This window comes from Lolium perenne, chromosome 1 (assembly GCF_019359855.2).
Source record: "Lolium perenne isolate Kyuss_39 chromosome 1, Kyuss_2.0, whole genome shotgun sequence".
Lineage (NCBI taxonomy): Eukaryota > Viridiplantae > Streptophyta > Magnoliopsida > Poales > Poaceae > Lolium > Lolium perenne.
Genome location: NC_067244.2, coordinates 173,065,387 through 173,074,993, shown reverse-complemented (window position 1 = coordinate 173,074,993; position 9,607 = coordinate 173,065,387). Strand labels below are relative to the sequence as shown.

Genomic DNA, 9,607 nt, shown 5'->3' with positions numbered 1-9,607 from the left:
ATAACATTCGGTACTTAGTAATTAGGGGTTTGGATCGCAACAAGCACCTGCTCCGATGTCAACCGCACCTTCTTTATAAGGCTATCGGTACCTCGAATATATTTCAATGATAATCGGCAGGGCTACCGGTTTTAAGTTGTAGCGGTAACACGAAACACTCATGCATCAGCACCTACCTTAAGATTATGTCGTGCCCCACTGACAAATCATTCAGTACTTAGGACTTAGGGTTTTGAAAATATTGTACAAGCACCTACATCTCTGTAAGTCGTACCCCATTAATATAGCATTCGGATCGCTCACCAAAAGTAGCTCCGAGGTCAGCCGCACCTTCGTTATAAGGCTATTTATGCCTCGAATATATTTCAACGCTAATTGGCAGGCTACCGGTTCTAAGTTGTAGCGGTAAATCCAATTATCTCGCACATTGGTTAATCTATGTGCAATACCTTGTTTTCTGTAAGGCTACCAATTGCACGATCAGTAATATTCGAAATCTAAAGTTCCATGAAAGTAAGGCTACAAGACATTTTACGACCCCTCTGTATCTTATTAAGTTCATGATCGAACAACAACAATCTTTGTACCTACTGAACTGGGATAGCAGCCTTAAAGGAAAACAAACTCAAATGGTAGAACAGAGATAGGACCCTTCTAAACTCAACGGGTAATTTTGTAGCTCAACCAAAATATTCGGCACCACTGCTTAAGTATTCAAGCACCCTTCTAAAATTTATACAGCACCCAGTTGGAATTCTTAAGTACTTAAGAATAGACTCAAAAAACAATCAAACTTCCATCATCGTAATTCGGTTTATCGGATTTCATTGAACCAATGTTTACAGCATCGCACCAAACGAGTTCAACAATAATAGATGGAACAAGCGCTAACCACAATTTAAAGTCAGGGGTTGCGGCTGCTCGCTACAGCGCAAACCACAATAACTCTGAATTCTTAAAATATTGCTTAAACATTAGATCACACTGAAACTGTACTTTGGATGGTTAACCATTACATCATAGCTACATGTGAAGGAATGCAGCTCCTTACTCTTCTTCCTTGGCCTTGCAACGGCATGAGCTTCTTCAAGTGTTGCTGCTCCTTGTAGATCTGCAATAGAAGAAACCACAATGAGCTTCTTCAGGACGTATGTTCAAAGTTCAAACATAAAGAAATTCAGAAGGTCCACAGTTGCTGCAGGAAAGAAAGAGGCCAAAAAACTAGAATAGGGAGCCATGCCCAAGTTAGATCGATTCCAATGGCCAGAAACAAAATTGTTGGACGGGAATTCTCTACCCATCCTGAAGCTAGCTACCTTTTTTTCTGGCCCAGCTACTTTCTTGCCCAAGTGCATGCAGCAGCCATCTACCAGCAATGAGAACACAAACGATGCTGACAACCTACAGAAACCTCAAGTGCAAAACTAACCCACAATCGACTACGTAATAGATTCATACACCAGGAAAAAAATCATGCTGAAACCACAAAACTAAAACCTAACGTATTCAAGCTGTGAGCACACCCGAAAACATGAGAAATCTGGTCAAGAAAAGTAAAAATAACATACCCTGAAAATCAACTAAGCCCTAATATAAATTAGACAATCTTACACACCAAACCTGAAACCTAAACTACAGGTGGAGCTCAGATAATAGCGAACGAGCATAGATGAAATTAACCAATATGAACCATAATCCAAGTTCGGTGAGGTCGGACTCCTCAACACGAACCCATAGAGAGCTCGGCGTCCTACTACCCCCAGCACCCTCCGTCTTCAACACAACACTCTACAGGTTTGCCATGACAGTGAAGCGGAAAAGGGAGCATATGGATCCAAGAATGCCGAAAAACTGAAATGAAAAAACAATTCTACTGTCTATCTAACAACTTGACGACACGCAGCACTGCCATCCACAAGTAGCCTGCAAGAACCACACAACAATCAGTGTCAAAATTGAAGCACACACAAAAGACCTCCGGATTTGGAAGATGATTTAAGCCCCGGAGATCAAAACGGAGAGAATAGCATTGAAAACTGTTATCATGAAAAAAAAAAGAACGGAAGGCCATGTTCGATCTAATTTCAATTCCACTATAGCAAGATGCTAGAGAAGGATGAATGGGGGAGCCGCACCAATCGTTGCTGGAGTAGAAGGCGCCACAGGTCGCCGGAGGAGGGGCAGCACGGTGCTCCTATCTCTGATGGTCTGGCTCCTGACGCCGACCAGGCCCTGCCACTGACCCCTACCTGTCAGGCCACCAGCGGCTGGTCCAGCGTGGATCCATCCCCTGTCGGCGCAGGGACGGAGCGAAGGGCTCGCGCCGGAAGGGGTGGGCAGGGGCAGCGGCGCCGCGCGCAACCGGACTGGGCAGGGACGAGTGGCAGGTTGAGGGGATGGAGGCGTGGAGGATAGGGAGGAGGCGTCTGCTTGGTATGTGGATGCTGAGAGAAACAGCAGGGCACCACGGGCATCCGCTCGATGCAGGGGACTGCGGGGCGCCGCCGGCCGTCGGTAAGTGGAGAGCTCCTCCGGCAGATCTTCGGAGATGGATGTGTGGGGTAGCTGTAGGGGGAGCAGAACGGCAGGCCGACACTGGAATCCGCGCGAAGCAGGGATCTGCTAGGGGCTGCTGAGGGCACCGCCGGTCGCCGGAACGGGCAGGGTCAGCGAGAGCTCTCTTTTTTTTTTTTTTTTTTTGAGATGTCAGCGAGAGCTCTCGATGTGCAGGAATTGGGGGAGGGTGGAGGTCGGGGCTGCTCTGGAGAGAATTGGCACGGAGCCTGGGGCGATATGCCCTTCCACGCAGAAACTGTCATGCCCAATAGGTCCGAGAGGAACAGACAAGCCCAACGGCTCATCTCTCTGACCTGGGCCAGAACGCATCGGGCCACTAAAAGGAAATATGCCTATTTGGAAAATAAATTTATATATATATAGATCAATACAGAGATTACATCTTACACGGCATACACGGTATAGTCAGAGTCCTATACAAATACAATCTGTCTAACACCCTCCCTCAATCTTAACCGTGTCTAGAAGGTTGAGATTGCGCCGACAAGCCTGGAATAATGGCAATGACAACGGCTTGGTGAAGATGTCAGCAAGCTGATCCCTAGAGGGGATGAACTTGATGTGAAGGAGCTTCCGAGCCACACGTTCCCTCACAAAGTGAAAATCAACTTCAATGTTTTTTGTCCGAGCATGGAAAACTGGATTTGAGGATAGGTATGTAGCACCAAGATTATCACACCATAGAACAGGCGGACGATCTTGTTTAATCCCCAACTCCTGAAGTAAGGACTGTACCAAGATAAGCTCGGCAGTAGCATTGGCAAGGGCTTTGTATTCCGACTCTGTACTTGAACGAGAGACCGTGGCTTGCTTACGTGCACTCCAGGCGATCAAGTTAGAACCATGGAATATGGCATATCCCCCCGTGGATCTCCTGTCATCAGGATTTCCAGCCCAGTCAGCATCAGAGAATGCAGACAGCTGGAGGGACTAGACCGAAAATGCAAGCCATAAGAGACTGTCGAACTGACATATCGAAGAATCCTCTTCACTGCGGACCAGTGGGTGATGCGAGGAGCCTGCAAAAACCGGCATACTTTGTTGACCGCAAAGGACAAGTCTGGACGAGTGATGAGAAGATACTGCAGGCCACCAACATTACTGTGGTAAGTAGTAATCTCCTCTGGAGTGAGAAGAGTGCCATCAGTAGTAGAAAGCGAATCGGTCGCACTCATAGGAGTATACACAGGCGCACACTTGAGCATACCCGCACGGCGCAGAAGGTCGAGAGAGTACTTCTTTTGAGTAAGAGCAATACCGTGACCAACCATGGAGACCTCAAGTCCAAGGAAAAAGTGTAGCACACCAAGATCCTTAACTGCAAAATCTGAGCGCAACCGCTGGATGAGACGATTAGCACCAGTCGTGGATGAGCTGACTAGAATAATGTCATCAACGTACACCAGTAGATACTTAGTCAAGTGAGGGCGCTGAAGCATGAAGAGAGACATGTCAGCTATCGAAGGAACAAACCCATGGGTGCGAAGAGCAGTACCAAGGCGAGCATGCCAAGCTCGGGGCGCCTGCTTCAGACCATAGAGAGCCTTGGAGAGGTAGCATAGATGGTGTGGACGATCAGGATCCACAAAACCAGGCGGCTGACACATATAGACCTCTTCCTCTAGAACACCATGCAGAAAAGCGTTCTGAACATCAAGCTGTCGGAGATGCCATCCATGAGTAACAGCCAGGGAGAACAAAAGCCGAATAGTCGTGGGCTTAACCACATGGCTAAACGTATCTTCATAGTCAATGCCATGGCACTGCTTGAATCCCTTTGCAACGAGGCGCGCTTTATAGCGCTCGATAGAGCCATCAGAGTGTCGTTTAATTTTGAACACCCATTTAGAATCAATAATGTTGACCTTGGATGGCGGAGGAACAAGTGTCCAGGTGTTATTGCGGAGGAGAGCTTGATACTCCTGCTCCATTGCATCACGCCACTGAGGAACACGAAGTGCGTCATGGTGATTTGCAGGCTCAAGAGACGGATCAGACACACCATGAGCCTTGCAAGCAGCTAGCCATGCCACAGAGCCATCTGTCCACACCTTGGGACGAGAATTGCCCGTACGGCTGCAAGTAACAGGACGAAGACCTGCATCGCTTGTGGACCTGGAGTCATAAGGTTCCATGGCAGAGGGGTCAGCCCTTGACCTGGCGCCGGAGGCGGCCGGGTCGGAGCCAGGCGAACCGCGAGGCGACCCTGGCGAACAGCGAGGCGACCCTGGCGGGGTAGGAGCCTGGCGATCGGGAGAGGGCTCGGGGGAGTCCGAGCGTGACGAGAGCGCAGGTGAGCCGTGCGGAGACTCGGATGGGCCACGCGAGGCCGGGGACGGCCCAGTGCCAGGTGATGAAGCCCGTGCATGCTCCTGCATGGGATCGACGTGAGCCTCCTGATCCCAATCGACGTTAACCTCTTGAGCTGGATCAACGCGAGCTCCAGGAGGCGTTGTAGGGGCGGGGTCGAGTTCCAGGAGTTGAAGTCGAGTACAGCGACCAGGACCTGCACCATGGTTAGATAGCAAGGCAGGAGAATGCGCAATATCTGCAAATTGGTCAATCGAAACAGGAGTAGAGTGGTTCATGGATGGTGATGATGGAGTTGGTAAATTGGCAAATGGAAACACGTTTTCGTCAAAGACAACAGCACGAGAGATATATAGGCGATTGGAGGGAACATGTAGACACTTGTACCCTTTATGGATGGAACCGTATCCTAAGAAGTGTTGGAGATATGCCCAAGAGGCAATAATAAATGGTTATCATATATCTTTGTGTTTATGATAATGTTTACATACCATGCTATAATTGTATTAACCGAAACATTGATACATGTGTGTTATGTGAACAACAAGGAGTCCCTAGTAAGCCTCTTGTATAACTAGCTTGTTGATTAATAGATGATCATGGTTTCGTGATCATGAATATTGGATGTTATTAATAACAAGGTTATGTCATTATATGAATGATGTAATGGACACACCCAATTAAGCGTAGCATAAGATCACGTCATTAAGTTATTTGCTATAGGCTTTCGATACATAGTTACCTAGTCCTTATGACCATGAGATCATGTAAATCACTTATACCGGCAAGGTACTTTGATTACATCAAACGCCACTGCGTAAATGGGTGGTTATAAAGGTGGGATTAAGTATCCGGAAAGTATGAGTTGAGACACATGGATCAACAGTGGGATTTGTCCATCCCGATGACGGATAGATATACTCTGGGCCCTCTCGGTGGAATGTCGTCTAAATATCTTGCAAGCATATGAATAAGTTCATAAGAGACCACATACCACGGTACGAGTAAAGAGTACTTGTCAGGAGACGAGGTTGAACAAGGTATAGAGTGATACCGATGATCAAACCTCAGACAAGTAAAATATCGCGTGACAAAGGGAATTGGTATCGTATGTGAATGGTTCATTCGATCACTAAAGTCATCGTTGAATATGTGGGAGCCATTATGGATCTCCAGATCCCGCTATTGGTTATTGGTCGGAGAGAGTTCTCAACCATGTCTACATAGTTCGCGAACCGTAGGGTGACACACTTAAGGTTTGATGTCGTTTAAGTAGATATGGAAATATGGAATGGAGTTCGAAGTTTTGTTCGGAGTCTCGGATGGGATCCAGGACATCACGAGGAGGTCCGCAATGGTCCGGAGAATAAGATTCATATATAGGAGGTCATTTTCTAGGTTTGAAAATGATCCGGTATTTTTCCAGGAAGGTTCTAGAAGAGTCCGGAATAAATCGGCATGGAAGGTGGAGTCCCAGAGGGACTCCACCCACCTTGGCCGGCCAGCCTAAAGGGAGGAGGAGTCCCAAGTGGACTCCTCCCCATGGTGGCCGGCCACCCCACCAAAGGAAAGGGGGAGTCCCACTCCCCCTAGGTTTGGTCATATGGAAGGTTTATGTTGGGGTCTTATTCGGAGACTTTTGACCTAACCCTTGGGGCTTCCACCTATATAAAGAGGGGAGAAGAGGGGCTGGCCGGCCACACCAAGACCACCATGGCCGCACCCCCTCAAGGCTGCCCTAGCCGGCGCCCCCTCTCCCAAACCCTAGCGGTTCCCTCCTACCTCTCTCTCCCACATAGCTTAGGCGAAGTTCTGTCGGAGATCTCCACCACCACCGCCACCACGCCGTCGTGCTGCCAGGATTCCAAGGAGGATCTACTACTTCCGCTGCCCGCTGGAACGGGGAGAAGGACGTCGTCTTCATCAACACCAAACATGTGACCGAGTACGGAGGTGCTGCCCGATCGTGGCACCGTGATCAAGATCTTCTACGCGCTTTTGCAAGCGGCAAGTGATCGTCTACCGCAGCAATAAGAGCCTACTCTTATAGGCTTTGGAAATCTTCAAGGGTGAGTTTCGATCATCCCCTCGTTGCACCCGTCTTCTAGATTGCATCTTGGCTTGGATTGCGTTCTCGCGGTAGGAATTTTTTTGTTTTCTATGCAACGAATCCCTACAATAAGACACACTTTTTAGAGCGAAACTCAAGCTTTTGTTTGTTATAAGGACGAAGATGAGGCCAGCAAGCGCAGCCAAAAACTTTGAGAAAAGTATAATCAGGAGTTTGATGCAGTAGTTTTTCAAGAGGAGTTTTCATGTCTAGAACGCGAGTAGGCAACCTGTTAATGAGAAAACAAGTTGTAATGAATGCATCACTCCAAAAACGAAAGGGAACTAACGCATGAGCGAGAAGTGTAAGGCTTGTCTCAACAATATGGCGGTGTTTGCGCTCGGCGGCACCGTTTTGCTGATGTGTATGAGGACATGCAACACGATGGGCAATACCAAGTTTCTGGAAGAATATGTTGAGATTACGGTATTCACCACCCCGATCCGACTGGACATGGCGGATTTTATGACCAAGAAGCCGTTCTACATGGGTTTGGAACTGCAAGAAGACATTAAAAACATCGGAGTTGCGATGAAGCAAATAGATCCATGTAAAGCGACTATATGCATCGATAAAACTCACATAATAATTATGACCACTAGTAGTAGTTTGAGCAGGGCCCCATACATCGGAATAAATAAGTTCTAAAGGGACCTTTATTACATGAGTAGATAATGGAAAAGGCAATTGGTGACTCTTGCCCTGTTGACACGCATCACACACGAGAGTATTTTTATTGGAACTAGACTCAATGGGGAGATCATGACGATGAAGAATATGCTGAACAACTGGAGACGCAGGATGACCGAGACGATAATGCCACTGGGAGGATGGCACACGGACACTGGTGAAGGCTTGGCGGGTAGAAGAACCACCAACCGGGTAGAGGCCACCGTTACTCGAACCACTAAGGATTACGTCCTTGGAAACCCGATCCTTCACAAAAAGATCAAAGGGATGAATTTCAACAAAAACGTCATTATCACGAGCAAGTTTACTAGCAGATAATAAATTACGTGTGACTTGAGGGACGTATAGAACATTGTTAAGTTGGAGTGGTTTGGACGTATGAGTGGCAAGAGAGGATTGACCAACATGAGATATACGCATACCTTGACCATTAGCGGTATGCACATGGTCCTTGCCATGGTAGGGTTCCTTCGTGGTGAGCTTGTCCAACTCGCCAGTCAGATGGTCCGTAGCTCCTGAGTCCATGTACCAGCTTGTGTCAACATTGAAAGCCTGAGTGTGTCCCTTGCCTTGAGAGACCATAGACACTTGACGCTGCAGATTGTTGTTGTCGTTGCCGATGCCGAGAAAGTCTTGATCGAACCTCTTGAAGCACCGAGCAGCGACATGGCCAAGGACATTGCAGAGTTGACAGAGCAGGCGATTGCCATCCGAGGTGTTCCAGCGCCGTCCGCCACCCCCGTTGCCCCCACCAGGAGAGCGATTGTTGTTGGAGTAGGGAAGGGGTCCAGATGGTGGCTTGGAGGAGTTGTTGTTCGGCCTAGAGGGGCCAGCACCAGGAGCGCCCGAACCCTGGTCGGACGGGCGGACGCGATACGCGGCGTTGGCGGAGAAATCTGTAGCAGGGGACAGGGCTCGGCGCGCAGCGATCCGCTGTTCCGTGCTAAGAAGCCGAGCATAGAGATCTTGAGGCACGATGGGCGTGTCCCGGCCATTGATGTTCTCGACCAAGTTGTCGTAGTCAGCGTCAAGGCCTTTGAGGACGTATGCAGTGAACTGGGCCGTGGTGAGGGGCTGGCCAATGGAGGACAACGTAGCTGCAAGGTTTTGCACCTCGTCAAAGTACACCGTGATGGTCTTGTCCAGCTTCTGGGCCTCAGCGAGCTTGGTGAGAATAGCCATAGCCTGCGACGTAGACTGCGACGCAAAGCTGGTGCTCAGTGCCATCCACGCCTCCTGCGCGGTGGTGGCGAAGAGGACGCGGCCGGAGACACTCGTCGTCATGGAAGAGACGATGGTCGAGAGGATGGCGGCATCTTGCTGTACCCAGGTCCTGTGCTCCGGGTTGATGACGAGGACGGGGCGACCTTCCGCGTTGAGACGCGAGACCCACTCAGGCGGACAGGGATAAGACCCGTCGACATAGCCCATCAAGTAACGACTGCGGAGAAGCGGGAGGATCTGAGCCTCCATAGCAGGTAATTGTCCTGGGCAAGCTTGATGGGTAGAAGATGGCTGAAGTGGAACGGATCAGCAGCGGCGAACGACGAAGAGCTTGAGCCGGAGACCATGGAGCCGACGGAGGCGGTAGACAGCGCCCCGAGGGTCGACGTGGTGATGGTGGCGCTGGTAGAGTTGAGCAGCGCCGGCAACGTGGAGACTTGGAGAGTCGACGAGGTGGTGTCGGAGAGAGCAGCGGCGGTGTTGTCTTGGAGAGCAGCGACGGTGCCATCGGAGAGGCCGGCGGAAGTCATGGCGGCGACGGAACCCTAGATCGGTTTTGGGACCGGCGCGGCGTCTGATACCATGTAAAACTAGAGAATACGTTTGGATGTTTGGGTTGCTCAACGCTAGAAACGTGGCCCCTGAGATATATATATATAGATCAATACAGAGATTACATCTTACACGGCATAAACA

At 49.3% G+C, this 9,607-nt stretch overlaps 1 protein-coding gene and 1 long non-coding RNA gene across 2 annotated transcripts; both read right to left on the bottom strand.

Moving 5' to 3' along the window:
• Nucleotides 1-799: 799 nt before the first annotated feature.
• Nucleotides 800-2,794, bottom strand: LOC127312918 (uncharacterized). Its single transcript, XR_007858678.1, has 2 exons — nucleotides 2,136-2,794; nucleotides 800-1,111 (listed from the first exon to the last, which is right to left on the bottom strand). It is a non-coding gene; the product is annotated as an uncharacterized lncRNA (long non-coding RNA).
• Nucleotides 2,795-3,009: 215 nt separating this feature from the next.
• LOC139833332 (uncharacterized) lies at nucleotides 3,010-9,118 on the bottom strand. The gene is made up of 4 exons (XM_071823579.1): nucleotides 8,110-9,118; nucleotides 3,785-5,125; nucleotides 3,615-3,700; nucleotides 3,010-3,507 (listed from the first exon to the last, which is right to left on the bottom strand). The coding sequence occupies exons 1-4, from the start codon at nucleotides 9,116-9,118 to the stop codon at nucleotides 3,010-3,012; spliced, it is 2,934 nt and encodes a 977-aa protein (XP_071679680.1).
• Nucleotides 9,119-9,607: the final 489 nt, after the last annotated feature.

Coding starts and splice junctions, on each gene's coding strand:
- LOC139833332 (XM_071823579.1), bottom strand. CDS start 9,118: ATGGGCTATGTCGACGGGTCTTATCCCTGTCCGCCTGAGTGGGTCTCG. Junction 5,126..8,109: donor GCATACCGCTAATGGTCAAG/GTATGCGTATAT, acceptor ACCAATTTGCAG/ATATTGCGCATTCTCCTGCC. Junction 3,701..3,784: donor CGACCTTCTGCGCCGTGCGG/GTATGCTCAAGT, acceptor TTCTCACTCCAG/AGGAGATTACTACTTACCAC.